This window comes from Amblyraja radiata, chromosome 46, assembly GCF_010909765.2.
Source record: "Amblyraja radiata isolate CabotCenter1 chromosome 46, sAmbRad1.1.pri, whole genome shotgun sequence".
Lineage (NCBI taxonomy): Eukaryota > Metazoa > Chordata > Chondrichthyes > Rajiformes > Rajidae > Amblyraja > Amblyraja radiata.
Genome location: NC_046001.1, coordinates 5,304,254 through 5,321,800, shown reverse-complemented (window position 1 = coordinate 5,321,800; position 17,547 = coordinate 5,304,254). Strand labels below are relative to the sequence as shown.

Sequence of the window (17,547 nt, the reverse complement as noted above, 5' to 3'; positions counted from 1 at the left end):
ACCGAGTCCACACCGGCCATCGATCACCCATACACTAGTTCTATGTCCTACTTACAAGGGGCAATTGATAGAAGCCAATTAACCTACAAAATTGCATGTCTTTGGAATGTGGGAAGAAACCGGAGCACCCTGAGAAAACCCACGCAGTCACAGGGAGAATATACAGACTCCACACAGACAGCACCCGGGGTCAGAATCAATCCAGGTCTCTGGCGCTGTGAAGCTCTATTGCTGCGCCACTGTGCCGCCCTTCAGTAATAGATATTTAAAAAATTATCTTTAACACCAATCAAGAGGGAAATTAAATTAACTGGAATCTGAAATATTTTCTCCCAATTTGGCAGAACTTTTTATTTGGTGACCATCAAAGTTGAGGTACTGCATAATTTTTTTTGCATCCTCAGAAGACCGATTAGCATCACCATTTGAGTGATAGGCTGAAGTTGTTAGAATTTACAGTGCCCTCCATAATGTTTGGGACAAAGACCCATCATCTGCCTCTGTACGCCACAATTTGAGATTTATAATAGAAAAAGTCACATGTGGTTAAAGTACACATTGTCAGATGTTAATAAAGGCTATTTTTATACATTTTGGTTTCACCATGTAGAAATTACAGCAGTGTTTATACATAGTCCCCCACATTTCAGGGCACCATAATGTTTGGTACACAGCAATGTCGTGTAAATTAAAGTAGTCAAGTTTAGTATTTTGTTGCATGTCCTTTACATGCAATGACTGCTTGAAGTCTGTGATTCATGGACATCACCAGTTGTTCGGTGTCTTCTCTGGTGATGCTCTGCCAGGCCTGTATTGCAGCATCTTTAGCTTATGCTTGTTCTGGGGGCTAGTCCCTTTGTTTTCTCTTCAGCGTATAAAAGGCATGCTCAATTGGGTTCAGATCAGGTGATTGACTTGGCCACTCAAGAATTGACAATTTTTTAGCTTTGAAAAACTCCTCTGTTGCTTTATTATTTGAGGCATTTGTCTGAACTTGAGCATGTGTCTATACACTTCAGAATGTATTATGCTACTACCATCAGCAGTTGTATCATCAATGAAGATAAGCGAGCCAGTAGCTTCAGCAGCCATACATGCCCAGGTCATAACACCCCCCCACCCCCACCATAACACCACCACCACAGATGAGGTGGTATGCTTTGGATCTTGGGCAGTTCCTTCTCTCCTCCATACTTTGCTCTTACCATCACTCTGATATGTTCATCTTCATCTCATCTGTCCACAAGACCTTTTTCCAGAACTGTGGTTGCTCTTGGCAAAGTACTTCTTGGCAAACTGTCACTTGCGGTTTGCATCTTGCAGTGTAGTCTCTGTATTTCTGTTCATGAACTCTTCTGCAGACAGTGGTCATTGACAAATCTGCACCCGACTCCTGAAGAGTGTTTCTGATCTGTCGGACAGGTGTTTGGGGATTTTTCTTTATAATAGAGAGAATGATTCTGTCATCAGCTGTGGAGGTCTTCCTTGGCCTGCCAGTCATTTGTGATTAGTAAGCTCACCAGTGCTCTCGTTCATCTTAATGATGTTCCAAACAGTTGATTTTGGTAAGCCTAAGGTTTGGCTGATGCCTCTAACAGTTTTATTCTTGTTTCTCACTCATAATGGCTTCTTTGACTTTCATTGGCACAACCTTGGTTCTCATGTTGATAAACAGCAATAAAAGTTTCCAAAGGTGATGGAAAGACTAGAGGAAAGACTAGGTGCTGAGAGCTCTCTAATACCTGCATTGAGGAGGCACTTAAACACACCTGAGCAATTACAAACGCCTGTGAAGCTATGCGTCCCAAACATTATGGTGCCTTGAAATGGGGGGGGGGGGGGGGGGGGGGGGGGGGGAGACTATGTCTTAACACAGCTGTAATTTCTACATGGTGAAACCAAAATGCATAAAAATGGCCTTTAATAAAATCTGACAATGTGCACTTTAACCACATGTGATTTTTTTTCTATTACATATCTCAAATTGTGGAGTACAGAGGCAAATAAATAAATGATGGGTCTTTGTCCCAAACATTATGGAGGACATTGTATTTACTTAGAAGATACCATGGTTGTATTTATCATTCAAGCTGATGAAAGATTATCAACTTGAAATGTTTATTCCGTTTCTCTCTCCGCAGAAGGTCCTTGATCTGCTGAATATTTCTTGTATTCTGTGTTTTTATTTTAGAACCTGCGGTTCTTTGCTTTGAAGCAATATATCAAGTCCCATAAAAGTGGCACCAATCAGGTGAACTATTCCAAAATAGGTGATGCTGAGCTTTTGTAGTGCTGTTGCGGCTGTACATGCGCAAGTGAATAATCAATATTGCTTTTTCCAATCAAACTACAATTTTGTGGAATCTTATGGATGATGGGAGGGCTTTGAGGAGTAAAAACACTGTCTCACTCTTTTTTAAATATGAAGCTTCTGACCTGGTCTAATATATGGCCCATCCAAAAACAAAACTCAAGAACGGTAGTGCCCTTGACGATTTCGGGGGAAATAGCTGGAAACTCTTAAGATGGTCATTGCACCAAACAGTGAAATAGTGCAAATGTTATCTGCAAATGCACAAGGGCTTCATAATCAGATGAACTGCTCTCATCAGTGAAGAGTCCCACTCATAATTTTATAATAAGGGAAAATCATCAATGATGATTAGGCCTAGAATATTTCCCTATGAAATACCAGCAGAAATTGCTCTGGGGACAGTAATTGGCTTCTGGCATTCAAAATACCTCCCTGCAAATCGAAAATGTTGGATCATTTTCACTTGAATCCAGTTTTGCTAAAACTCAAATACTGCCTTCATACAGGGCCAGCTAGCCTATACTCTCGTTCAGTATTCAAGCTATTGCATTCACATGTGGAGCCTCACATGTGGACACTCACTCCCGTAATAAATTACAACGCATAGTTAACAAAGCATCCAAAATCATCAGCACTCCCCTTCCATCAATAGAATCACTCAATCACAAACGGTCTGTGTCAAGGGTGAAGAAAATCATCTCTGATCCCTCCCACCCAGCTCACCACATCTTCCACCTGCTGCCATCAGGAAGGCGCTACAGCTCACTGCCCGCCAAGACATCTCGATTTAAAAACAGTTTTTACCCACACGCAATCCGAATTCTGAACACACTATGATAACAGCACATATCCTCCCCATGCATGTACTGTATATTGTATGATGTTGTGTTTTATGTTATGTTTGACGGGAATCAGCCTACCTTGTAACATCCTGTACTGAACCTGAATTCCACCAGCTTGACTGTGTGGTCATTAAATAATCTAATCTAATCTAATCTAATAGTTGTGGCAACAGAACAATAAATAGATTATTGATAAGACAGTATTAATTGATGAGACTGCTGTTTAAGTACATTCAATTGATAATTAGAAAGTCAAAATAGTAATTGTCTGTTTTAGATTGATCATTTTTTCGGTTTTGTTCTAAATGAACATCTTGGGAAATAACCAGTCCAAAAGGTTCTGAAATGCAGTCCACTTGCTTACCATTAACATACTGAATTTGATCACTGAATGGAACAACACCAAGTTGACATTGAACTGTTAGTCAGTTGTTTCAAAAGGAGGCCCAAATCCAAAATTCTAACATTTTACAATTGTTGATCTTTTACTATTCATGGTAATATCCAGAATTGAAATATATTCACAATTAGCAATTACTGTTGCCAAGCCCTCACCCCTCTCCAGGACTCCATCACGTTTTTCATCTGTTGGGTCCTTCTGCTGAGGTGCTGGCTCCGATTGAGAGGTGCCTTGTGGAAATTCAGTGCTTTCACTGTCAGAGAAACCCTCTGAGCTGAGGCAAACTTTCCGACTGCTGTCCAGCAGTGACTTTCCAAAGAACGCTTCCTGTCAGATATGGAAGGTTAAGAAAAAAATCTCGGCTAACCTACAAATCATTACGGAAAATAAAATGTGTGAACACGTTGAAATAATTTTCATTGCCTAATATGAGAAACTCCAATCTTAAATATAGATGTAATTTACAACAAATGTAAATTACCTACCTTTGGGTACTATTGTCTTCATTTTTATTTTAAGGTGGTTCAAAGTCCACATACAAATGAGCCCTCGCTGAAATGAGGTGGTAAAAATACCAGGACTGTGTACCTTTTAAAAGTTTGGCACCACACAAGGCCATGACGGTCACGTGACCGTCCCCCACTCCACTGCATATATATAAGCATAATTCTGGGAGTATACCTCAGTTTGCTTGAAAGAAGGCTGCGGCAGATTTAGAGAGTTTTAATCAGAGAGTTAAATACAAGACTTAAAGGAAGTTGCTTTGCACCGTATTAAATGGAGGAAGCTTTGCATGTGGAGGCTGAACTACAATAGAGCGAGGAACTCTATACCAAATGTAACATTCTTCCTCAGTGTTCAAACTCCACACACAAAAATTGCAGTTAACAAGAATTCACAAAAGCACTACAATGTCACGGAAAAGCTACGTCTCTTGGCTTATGTGATCACAAGTGTAACAAGCTCACTAAATTCTTGCTGGTATCCAATAAGAAAAGCAATGACATTTTCTCCCTGGCTCTTTAATCTCAAAGTTTATTGGGTTTAATGGGTGTTATTAATGCTTTACCACTAAATAAAGTTGAGTGGAATAATGGCGGGTTTCTATATATAGAGAGATAGATAGATAGATAGATAGATAGATAGAGAGAGAGAGAGAGAATTACAACTAAGAGGATAAATGAAGATACTTCCTTTGAATGCAACAGCAAAATAAACATCAAAAGAAACCCAAACATATTTGCTCAAACAAAAATCCAATGGCAATGAGCTGCAATGCTCCCAATTATTCAGTGTAGATCCTAAGACAAATACTATTTCTGGGTGCAAATGCCTGATTTGGTCCTGTTAATTCCCAAGTTGAAGATAAATTATGGGACCACATCTGATATTTGGATCCAAACAGAACACAATAAAGTTAGTTAATGGAACTAAGTGGTACGATCATGAGCAGTAGAAGGGCTCTGGTCATTTCAGACTGCAATTAAGCCACAATGGGGATTGCCTGTAAATATTTGCCCATTTTTTGCCACTGGTCTGTGTTTGGCCCATATCCCTCTAAAGGTTTGCTATCCATGGACCTGTCCAAATATCTTTTAAATGCTATTATAGTACCTGGCACTACTACCTCCTCTGGCAGCTCATTCCATAAACCCACCACTCTCTGTGTGAAAAAGCTTACTAATGTCAAACTAATTTCCAATTTAGGTATCTGCCATTAACTTCAAGTATCTTTACTGTCCTGAAAAACAAGCAACTGAGAAATCCAATAAATACTTCCAAACTCATGCAAGCAAATCAGCAGCTGGAGAGAGGATGAGTCCATGCAACTGCAATCAGGATCCAAAAACTCAATCATCGCTAAATGGTAGATCAATTAGGTTTGACAAACAGAACAAATTTCCCGACTGACCTCAATTTTGCCATGTTGCTAATAACAGCTTTAGATTAGTGCTCTCCAATGGAAACCTCTAGTTGTAGTGGCAGCTATAGTTTGGAACGTCTACCACATTTTTTCCCTCTCTGTACCTATGGTTGCAAATACACTATTCAATGGACCGCATTAAAGATCCGCTGCTGATTGCACAGTGCCTTGTAACTGCTGCCTGCTGGATGACTAGAGTGTGTCAAAAAATATATATATTGGTGTTCTAACTGTAGTACAGTAACTACAGCTCCGAGTATACGTGTCTAAGTAATGGGTATTGCGTTTAGTTAGTTGAATTTTAATTATCCTTTATGGCCTAGAATTCAATAGAGTTATGCAGAGAATTCAGATAGCATTTTGGTGCAGAAAAATTATAGAGCCTATTTCAGGACCAAAGCTGGTTCTGCAAAACATGGAAAGGACAGATTTTTTTAAAAGCAAGAGTAAAAGGTGCAAGAGAAATCATAAGTACATAAAGTAATGCTGATGCATTCTCCTGCAAGCATCATACAATTAAACGGCATAACAGCTTAAAAATAAAATAACTTTAAAATAACCTTCTTTCCACAAGATACTGGAACCAACAGCAAGAGTGCAAACTGAGAAATACTTCCACAACAAAGCTTATATACATTACATCACCTCTCGCAATTAGAATAGAGCAGTCCCATTGGTATGGATGCACCAAGATTCAAAGCATTCCATCTTTGTGATTTTTTTTCAGTTTGGACAAAAAGACGACTTATGTGGAGGCTGAATTCATGAAAAATTGCTCTGCCCAGATTTCTTAAAATATAATCGACAATACATCAGCCTAAGTGGCATCAAAATACAAACTCCAAAAGATAAAAGATGCAGAGCTTCCAGTTTACAGAAAACAATAATTTTGTCACATCAGTTTTGTAATAGTTATCCCAATAACTAACCAAATGGAGTATCGAGCATATACCATCAACAAGATGCACTAAATCAATTAATCTAAATTTTAACAGAATCCCCCAAAAGGAAGTGCATCTTTTCCTAAAATCCCACATCATTCTGATTTGGACATGTATGGTTGTTTCTTCTTCGCTGCTGGGTCAAATTCTTGGAGCTTTACGTCAGGGACTGAATGCTACAGTTTAAAACATCAGCTCACCAGCACATCAAGGGTAGTTTTGGATGGGCAATAAACAGCAACCTTGCCAGCAACATTCAAACTCATGAACGGATAAAAATCTGGATTCATTTAATCAGCAGAGTGCAGACTTACATTAGAGTTTAGGATGAAGATGTCAGATGAAATTAACCATTCTCTAACCTACCTCGTAGAGAGATGCTACCTAGTTTTGCCCACACCTCCTTTACTCCATTTACCTTCTTCATTTGAATTCCTCCAAATAAGATGTCTGGAGATCTTACTCATAAAATTCGGTGTCATTTTTAACATTAAAAAAGCTGGCAAAAGATCAACTCCTCAAATAGCAGAATTGCCATCTTCTTGTCCATATTCAAAGTTAACTTGGAAATGAAAATAAATAGTTGGATCAAAACCTGACCAGAAATGATGTAGGACAGAAAAGGTGACTAACAATGCATTTAAACCAGAGGAGGAAGTCGGCTAGCAAAAAAAAAACAACAAGGGGGTAGCAGATGGAATCCAATTCTGCTATATCCTGACCAAACTAATATACGCCAGTTGTAGTGCTGCAACATGAAGTCTCAAGTTAGTCTAATTCCTTAGTGGTGTCATCAGTTTAAAACAAGAAAACAATGCTTTATACAATGCTTTGATGCAACGCACTTATAATCATTACATTCACTGGTAAGAACAATTTTGCATATAAATACGGAGATAAATACGCAAATATTAATACAAAGTTAATAAAGAGATGCAATTAATAAGCAATACAATAGAAAATGCACAATAGCCACTACAAACAGTATCTAAATTAAACACCAATTATAATGCACATATTCATTATTCTTGTAAACCACCAAAGTTGTCTCAAACCTGCCTGTGGGATCTTGGTGCACAGAGAATAGCAAATGCATTTCGCAACACATGTCACAATATTTCAGTTATTCATTGTATGTGAAGTGCTTTGAGACATTTGAGACACATGATAAGATAACAACACTACTAACACGTAGAGCCTCTGAATTTGGGAGGCGAGCAAGAAAAGCAGGAAAGGAAGTTTTAAAGAATACACAGTACACACAAGACTAAATTAAAATGTACAATTCATGTAACTGTTGAGTCTCAGCCTTTTGGGACAAAAGTAAACAGAATGTTAAATCAATTCATGCTATAAATAAAACATTTAGAACACTAGCAGCTACAAAGTCTAGGTTGACAGAACTGAGGATCTGTCAGGATCAAAACAGTGTCCTTTTTGAAGCAGAGTAAATTCCATGAAACCTACAGACTACACACAGCAAGGAATTAGACAACTTTACAAGTACTGAACACGAGTACAGTCAATTCTTAAATGAAGCGATCTTTCACCACCATCACTATTCTCACCAAAGAGTAACAAAAATGTGTGCACCATCTCTTTGACTATGATCTCGATTAACTTTAATAACATATAGTAATCACCCTCAATTAAGAACAGTTAAAGTGACGTTTAGATAGAAAGGCATCTGAAATCAGAGTAGCAACTTCGCCTAGGTACAGGTAATTATTTTGTCAAATGGAGTGATCTCCATACTTGCCGCCTCCTAATTTGTATAGAACACACTCCGTTTGCGCCAATGCAACAAGTACTGCCCCTACACCACGCCAACGTAACTGGCCTGACCCCCTTTCTACACCAATGCAGCCACTCGGACTTGGTTTTGCGCCAATGCAGCTGCTCAGACTTGGTTTTGTGCCAATGCAACCCTTCAGACTCTGCTTCGTGCCAATGCAACCCTTTAGACCATGCTTCACGCCAATGTAACAGCTCAGACTCTGTTTCGCACCAATGCAACCACTCAGACTCAGTTTCCCACAACGCATAGCTCAGATGCAGTGTTGCGCCAATGCAACCGCTCAGATGCAGTTTTGCGCCAATGCAACCGCTCAGATGCAGTTTTGCGCCAATGCAACCGCTCAAATGCAGTTTTGCGCCAATGCAACCGCTCAGATGCAGTTTTGCGCCAATGCAACTGCTCAGATGCAGTTTCGCGCCAATGCAGCCGCTCAGATGCAGTTTTGCGCCAATGCAACTGCTCAAACGCAGTTTTGCGCCAATGCAGCCGCTCAGACGCAGTTTTGCGACAATGCAACCCCTCAGATGCAATTTTCGCGCCAATGCAGCCGCTCAGACGCAGTTTTGCGACAATGCAACCCCTCAGATGCAATTTTCGCGCCAATGCAGCCGCTAAGACAGTTTTGCGCCAAATGCAACTCCTCGGATGCAATTTTGCATCAATGCAACCGCTAAAATGCAGTTTGGCGCCAATGTAACTGCTCAGGTATAATTTTGCATAAATGAAACCACTATGAAACAGTTTTGCGCCAATACAATCGCTCAGACCCAGTTTTGTGCCAATGCCACTACTCAGCCAATTTTGTCATTACAACCGCTACGCCTAGATTTGCGTAAATCTAAACACTCAGCCCAATTTTGCGCCAATGCAAACCCCACAACCCAATTTTGCACAAATTCAAACTGCACAGTCCAAATTGGCGCCAATGCATCTAGCCTAATTTTGCACTAATGCACTTCGGAAGACCGACTCAACAGCGATGCAACCGGTCCGACCCCATTCTGCTCCAAAGCAACCAAACAGAATGCCTGAGCGTAAAAACAAAATGATAATGTCCCTTTTACAACAGTACAAAGGGTTAGGGCTTTGTATGGAAATTTAAAACATATTAAAAAGCTTATATGAAATGGAATGAAGTATTTTATACTTTCATCGCTTACCAATCAGAAAAAGACTTAACTAAGAATGCAATTAAGAAAACTGACGAACATTCACAAGAATTGAAGAGAGTACACTTTAGATTTCATTACTGGTGTGGCAGTTTTAGGCTGATTTAAACTTGAAGCAACAATACACTGATGAGGTTCTGGGGTAAAGCTGAACTTGGAAACTTATACCATGACCCCGAATCTGAGACCAATGACAGCTACATCAGTTTCAGTTAACAGTCTGCAACAACCAGGAACAAATGTATACGTTGCCCTCATTATTCTGCTTCCAAAGAATACCAAGATCCAAACAATCAATGTCAAAATCAGTTTGATGTCGCCCATTTTAAGAGAGAATGTGCAAGAACCACCTGAAATAAAGCACTGTTGGTTGCAACTAAAGCATTGGAAGGAATTATTTAACAAACACCAGAGGTTCCATCACAGGCATGACATTATTGAGAGAGACTTACCGTTTACCTGAATAATTCCACCTGATGGTCTGGCTAAGAATATGAATATGCTGCTGTGATAATAGTATGCCAATTACTTTGTAGCTTTGAGAAGAACTCAACAGTTTATGAAGAAAGATCAGCAGCAATAGAAATAAAATTACAAATATAATTAACCCTAACGTCAAATTCTGTACATTTTCATCCAAATACCTATTAATATTCGATTACAATTAAGAAAACAAATGACATTCACAACATTTTACGAGGAATGATTAAGAAAGAATATGATGCAGAATTGCTAATGCGGTCCTTAAAGGACTTAAGAGACCAGACGCATGGACAAATCACTTAGCTGCAAACTCGGCATCATGGCATATTAATCTTCAAGACGTTTTTCTCTGAGAAATGTCGTCAGAGTTGAACAATCACCTATGTGCACAGTAAAATGGCAGTACCTGCAGATATGCTGGAAAGGAATCCTCCAACTTGCTTTTCTTTCGGCGCTGCCGTTTCTTTGCTTTCTCACCTACATCTGGTCCTGCCATAGGTATATCACTGGCGCTCTCGGGTGGAAGTTCCATCTGAGTCCCTATCAAATCAAGAGAAAATGAGCAATGATAAGGATTAGGAAAGCTCACCTAATGCCCCTGTCCCACTTAGGAAACCTGAACGGAAACCTCTGGAGACTTTGTGCCCCACCCAAGGTTTCCGTGTGGTTCCCGGAGGTTTTTGTCAGTCTCCCTACCTGCAACCTCCGGCAACCACCTGCAACCCCCGGGAACCGCACGGAAACCTTGGGTGGGGCGCAAAGTCTCCAGAGGTTTCCGTTCGGGTTTCCTAAGTGGGACAGGGGCATAACCGCTCTCAAGCAGTGCCAAGCAGCTGTATCATGAGTGAGAGCTACTAATTCTAGATTAACGACGGCCCTTCATGCTAATAGTTCAGTCCGTTACACTAAAATAAGATTTAAATAACATCTGAAAATAGGTGTAAAAGGTCATCGGTTCTCTTGGTTTAAATAAAAGTAGAAGCTGGTTATACTGATTTTAAACTGCACTCTTAGGAGTAGGATTCTTCTTCAAGATTCAATCAGAACTTGGAAGGTACAGCCACAATATTAAATTGTTGCGGCAATTGGCAGCACTTCCATTCCAGATCATAGCTTGGGCGCAACTAACAATGCAGTACAATCTTGAGCTGGAGCCAAAATGCATCTCTTTTCATGGCTTTTGAAATTTTCTGTGGGCAAGCACGAGTGTCCTACAGTTTTCTTCAAAGCTCAGAGCTTGAAAATGGTTCTGAGATTGAAGGACAGTATTAGTTGCAGAAACCTTACATTACTCCACTGCTGGCCAGTCTGTGTTTTCCTAAATTATAACATTTTATTAAAATGTAATTGACACAGACTATGGAGAATAAGAACTGAGTTTCCACCACCCCCACTCCCCCTGTAGGTAATCTTCCCATCACATTTTAGATAAACAAGTCAGATGGAAGACCCATTTGTAAGATTAAGAAACCCTTCCATCCTAAGAGGCAAAACAAGTCAGTTTACAATGTGTAGCCCATAAATCTGTCTTGGAACAGTGGCTAAATATGTAGCTCAGGTGATTTTAAAACAGAACAAAGCCTTTTGCCTGAAGGAATATTAATTCGTAAAAATCAATTTACAAACAGCTAAAACTTCACACAAGCCATGCAGCAACTCCATGCCTATATTGTTCTTAAAGAGATGTAAACACACCTTCTTCTTTGTTGCTGTCAATATTTGGACAGTCAATGGACATTCCAGGCTGTGTCACAGACATTTTATTCAAATTCTTCATCCGTGACTGCCTCTGACGGACCATAAATCCACCAATTCCTAAAACAAAAATCAGAAGTGTGTTTGTTCTGTCTTCTTAATACCATTTACTTTCCCTTTCATAATTCACCCCTATTATTTAGCTTTACCAGTCAAGATATGGTGCAGCAGGCTAAAGACATTCCAATAAATATCAACCAAAGAGGGTAAAGGGAACACTTTGTTCAAGCTGCAGCCATGGCATCCTGTCAGTTTCCTTCAGTTAGTTATAACCCATTCCATCAGCACATAACAAGCCATACAAATGCAGCATTCTGATTTGAAACCAAACATGGCTTGCTTCTTTTAATGAACCGTAAAAAAAAAAAAATGAATGCTGAATTATGCCATTTGCTTGCAGATTTAAATTAAATTGAGAGGAACAAGTCTACTGGATAGGTTGGGCCTTCCAATAAGAAATAGAAACCTTAATAATAAAGTATGCTATCAAATAGACATCAAAGCATTTTAAAAAGCTTTTTGACCTGCTTGCAGAAAAGTTGCTTTTATAAAGGGGTTTTGCAACACGACATGTCACTTACCAGGTCGGTATGGCTTCCTCTTCCTCTTTTTCCCTTCTTCAGATTCCTCACTTATTTTTCCGGGATTGTTTACTGCACACATGTCATGTTCCTGGCAGACAGGTGCATCAGGTTTTATGTCACATTCTCCTGGTTCCATGGCAACTTTAAAAGAATTAGAACCCAAACCGCAAATTCAGTCAAATCAAAAAACAAAATTTACCATGGGACTTAGCACAGATAAGCAACTCCATTTAATTTTTTCTCCTGATTCTATAAAATCATTGCAAAAGACTTCAATCTGTATAGTTCTCATCCACATCCACTACATGCAACGGGTTTTACTATTTTCCTCCCGTCAGTTCTTCAATTGTCGAATGTTCAAGATAAGTGCTAACTAAAATAAATATTTTTTCGATCTACATATTTCACAATTTGGTTACATGTATCCACTATTCTTGTTTGTCTGTGAATTGTTTCATGATTTTTTTTTAACTTGGCCTCAGCTTCTCCCAAAAGGGTGGATTCAGAGTTGATATTTTTGTCTGGAGGTGTGAAGCTGCAAGACAAATTTGGATTCTGCCATCTGAAATCTTCAATGGATCTAACTTCCAGAATGAACCATAGTATGCAAGGGTTTCCAATTAGCTTCCAGTCTATGCTCAAAAAAACTAAAAAACAACTTCACGTTGCAACCGTTTTAAAGGCACAATTCAGCATTTCTCTGAATCTTTGTTCCAGAAAAGCAGTGGTTTAACCACATATCTGTTGTAACCCTTGTCCCGTGTTCTGTCAACAATGGGGGTGGGGAATGAAAGTGCAGCTTTCTTCATGCAAATGTCATCTCAATACTTTGGGGGTTTTTTTTAAAAGTTAGGCTTTTAAGTTAGCTCAATACCTCAGTGGAGATTTTGTTGACAATTAGAAATTTGTTGACAAATCGAAAGAGAAATCCCAACTTCTAAGATTGCACTAGATTACAAGTTTTAGAAATAAAAATCTGCGAAAAGAGGTTTAACATTATGGAACAACACAGTTTTCAAGGTAACTATACAATCTCCATCTCACCTTTTTCCTCCTCTCCATCACCTTCTTCTTTCTTTATTTCTATAGATGAGCCATCTATACTGACCAACATTGGTTCGCTACATGGATTTGAAGGTTTGTTCTTTAATTTTGGCTTTGGTCCTTTCTTGTGCGGTGGTGAGAGTACCATACTTCGGAACTGTGACATTCCTGATTCCGTCAGCCATACTCCATCCTGATTATAAAACCGTGGTTCTACAAACGAATATATTAAGTCTACAATAAATTTAGCATAATAAAAGAACCAAACAGTGTGAACATAAACTCCTCAAATAAAATAGGTGCTCACCTGGATCCTTCACTTTGATGATAGGTGTAATCACAGGGGATTCACTTCGAACTGTAAATACAAATGAAACTAGGAACCCTCATGCCAAATATCAAAAACTAAAAACTAGAAATAGCAAGCACATGCCAATAATTCGATTAGCTTGGAGACTTGCCCAATAAAGCAACAAGAACTTTAACACTACATTAAAATGCATTTCAAAAAACAACATGAATTCCTTAAAAGATGGATAAACATGAAGAATTTTGTGGTGTAATATCCAGAGTACAGATCAGACTGCATTGCAGGTTTTCATCACCTGCAAAATAAGGCAACTCAGTATTTTTGTCATGAAGTTGAAGAGAGCAACTTAAAGTTGCACAAATACATTGAAAAACAATTTTAGAATTGCAATCTGGTTCTTATCTCCAAATTAAGTAAAGGATTGTCACTACATTCCAAGTACTGAAAGTGGCCAACACTGTCACTCACCAATCGGACGGACCACAAATGGCTCACATGCAGTACAATCAAAGCCCTCGTCTGCCGCTTGCTCCACTTCCTCTTCGGTGAAAAGATTTTCACAAATTGCATGGACCCACCTGCAAGCAACAATCCGATTATATTTATGAAAACATAATTCAGACAACTGATGCACCAGCCAATCACTTTAAACGTTCCTATTATTCTTTTCATTTACAATGAGTGTTGAAAGGGTTAAAACCATTGTGCTGTCTCTAAAGTCCATAACAATTTTGCACTCTGAGCTCAGTGTAGACAATAACCTGAGAATATCAGTCGTAATATAAATAAATTGAAGCTTCCATACTTGGCTATTATCAGCAGTCAGGCTCTTCACTAAGCATCTGTCTTTCCATGCAATAGAGTTAAGAGGTACCAATAAATTCTGCCAATGCACTCTATGGGATTATTCATTCAAAGCTAAATTTCCCTCCCCATCTTCAAAACAGTCATTCCTCTCCCCTCCCCCCCCCCCAAAACAAAATACTATGATTTTTAAGAAAAAGCTAGATAAACAAATGTTTTTTTTTTATACTAACATTTTATAGTATACAAATTACACACTCAAAATGATGCAATGTCAGGACGATATAAAACTTGGTTTATGAAACTAATGGTACTCTGGCCTACCTATCACAATGGTGACACTGTATGAGAAGGTCCTCTTCTTCATAGTCTTCATTGCAGCTTGGACAAGTAACAAGGCTGCCACAAGGTGCACAGTGAGTGTAGTTATTCTGCCATTCACAATGAAAACCAGGTGTTGTGGCACCACATTGTGTACAGCAAACACACCTGTATGACAAAGTATGAAGTTACACTTTCATATTTCCTTAACATACAGAATCATATTTCCTTAACATATGGAAAAAAACAGTTGATACTCCCCAACTCTGAGGAGGAAGTTCAATTGGCTTTAAACACAAGGGTTGGGTGGAGGAAAGAATGGAGGGAAACATCCAAGACTGTGGTCACAAATATTGCAGAGTTAACTGTATTCAGGGAAAAAATGTACTCACAAATAAAAAATGATTTGTGTGTGCTGTCACACCAAAATGAATTGTGCACTCACCACTTGCATTTCCAACCACCCTTTGGTACAGTTTGCAATGGTGGATCCAGGCAGTATGTGTGGTAACTTATATCGCAATCATCACACAACAATAAACGAGCAGGATCAGATGCTTTGCCACATGCTTCACACACAATACATTCCAAGCAACGCCATCCTTTGCTCAACATGACTTTTGTGATCTGCAAGGCAAACAGCAGGGTCAGAAAAACACACGGTTTTATACAGCATTCTGATGAAAGATCAGATTAAACTCAACATTGACAGTGTCTGTCACAAACGACGATTTGAAATATATAATGATGCCAATGATACAGTAAAACTCCAATAATACGGCAGGTTCAAACTGTAGTGATGCCAGACTATCAGAATTTCTGGACTACTCTATTCTATTCGCATTAATACTTCAATGTACTTTCAATTCGTTATTTTCCACGGGTTATATGTTGGAATGATAAATTTTCCTGTAAATTTTAAGGATGCGCAGGTACAGGAGTCTTGGTGACCATTAAGGGAGCAGAGGGACCAGAGCCCCGATGATCTATGTGCCGCATCTTTAGGATTTCCGATTTGTCAGATAATGATTATCAGAGTTATACTGTGTTACTCTCTTTACATTTTGTTTTAATATTCTGGGAAAAAATTACCCTGCATCCGACATAAGAAATGCTGCTGTTGTTTGATATGGTGCACAAAAGATTTCCATGTTTTTTTTGCAAAGATGCACACAGAACAGTCTTTAGTTTGTACCTGTGTGCTGCCACTGGATGCATTAAAAAAAGAGTGTTTCAGTTGCTCATGTCAATGGATGCAAATATTCAAGCAGTTTTTCAAAAAATAAACAAGTTTATTGTATTTTCTCTCCATACCAAAGCATCAAAAGAGGAAGCTTGGTTCTTGGTATACTGAATGATCTCCATTGGAAATGTTCAATGATTTAAGAAGGAACTGCAGATGCTGGAAAATCGAAGGTACACAAAAAGGTCTGAAGCAGGGTTTCGGCCCGAAACGTTGCCTATTTCTTTCGCTCCATAGATGCTGCTGCACCCGCTGAGTTTCTCCAGCATTTTTGTGTACCTACCATTTAATTTTATTTATTTATTTCATAACTTGTTAAAACAAGAAAATGTTGCTGTTCAAAGGGTGGTCTTATGCTGGTACTTCTTTAGCCTGTTATGATTTCCTCATCCTTTATTATGCAGAAGCATCTGGCATTAATTGTGAACCGCTGGGTCAATGTGCAATGCAACAGGTCTTTATGTGCAAAGAATAAATAACTCTGCCTTCATCCTTCTTAAATGTTTAATAACCTCATCACTGCAAATATGACAATCATCAATCTTCTTTTTTTCTTCCTCCATACCTTGCTATTGACGCAGTACGGATGATAGCACTGCCCACACTGTGCACAGGCCAACAGTTGTCCTTCTATTCCCCGTCCAAAGCTCCCACATACCACACACATATCCTGAAAAATAACAAAACCGTAGCATTACAAGTTATTCTGAAACAAATCCTCTAAAAACACACACACACACTTACAATTCTGTAGATATATTACTGAATTAATTACTGCTGATGTATTACAGCATGTTTACACAGAAGTGTGATGTTCCAAAACATTTAAGTGCGATCAAACATTACTGACAGCTGTAGTATAACTGTCCACATTCAGGAAAAACACAGTGCTGCACAATAGGCTGAAGTTCAATGCTGAATGCAAATTTTAGATCAAACAAATGAAAAACTTCAGTCAGCCTAAGATTTCAAATCACATTACATTTAAATTAATATGCAACCATTAAAAAAATAATCCTGTAGATTAGTCCCCAGCAAAAGATTAGCAAGCATCTGTTCAACATGCAGAACTGATCATGCGCAGAGTACCCAGTATCAACAATCCAATTATCCTTGGAAATCAGTGCAATCTCTGAAAGATTAAAAGAATTGGCAAATTGGATCCAAAATTGACTTCATGATGGGAGACAGAGGTTGATGGTGGAGGGTTTTTTTGTGATCGCAAGGCTGTGACCAGTGATGTGCCACAGGGATCGCTGCTGGGACCCCAACTTTTATCATATACATTAACGATTTGGATATGAATGTAGTAAGTATAATTAATAAATTTGCAGATGACATGAAAATTGGTGGTGTTGTTGATTGTGAGGAGGATAGTCTAACATTACAGAAAGATACCGAGCAGTTTGTTAAATGGGCAGAACAATGACAGATGTAATTTAGTCCTGACAAGTGTGAAATGAAATAAAAGCAGAAAATGATGGGAAAACTTAGCAGGTATTTGTGGAAATAGAAACAGGTTAAGTTTCAAACTTGATCATATGTGACGAGAGAGATAAATTAATCCTGGTAAAAGCGCAGGTTGGGGGAGAGGAAAAGGTGGATCAAAACAGAT

At 38.9% G+C, this 17,547-nt stretch overlaps 1 protein-coding gene across 23 annotated transcripts in view; it reads right to left on the bottom strand.

Moving 5' to 3' along the window:
- The window catches only part of kmt2d (lysine methyltransferase 2D), a 136,167-nt gene that overhangs the window by 71,430 nt on the left and 47,190 nt on the right, over positions 1–17,547 (bottom strand). For 20 of the 23 annotated variants that reach the window (XM_033015615.1, XM_033015614.1, XM_033015613.1 and 17 more), the window contains 10 exons: positions 16,498–16,602; positions 15,135–15,316; positions 14,693–14,857; positions 14,033–14,142; positions 13,562–13,612; positions 13,255–13,488; positions 12,208–12,351; positions 11,567–11,686; positions 10,278–10,411; positions 3,712–3,883 (listed from right to left, as the gene is read on the bottom strand). In XM_033015615.1, coding sequence (XP_032871506.1) covers positions 3,712–3,883; positions 10,278–10,411; positions 11,567–11,686; positions 12,208–12,351; positions 13,255–13,488; positions 13,562–13,612; positions 14,033–14,142; positions 14,693–14,857; positions 15,135–15,316; positions 16,498–16,602 — 1,417 coding nt within the window. The remainder of the gene's footprint in view (positions 1–3,711; positions 3,884–10,277; positions 10,412–11,566; positions 11,687–12,207; positions 12,352–13,254; positions 13,489–13,561; positions 13,613–14,032; positions 14,143–14,692; positions 14,858–15,134; positions 15,317–16,497; positions 16,603–17,547) is intronic. The other 3 variants (XM_033015625.1, XM_033015636.1, XM_033015635.1) reach the window with 1 other exon arrangement.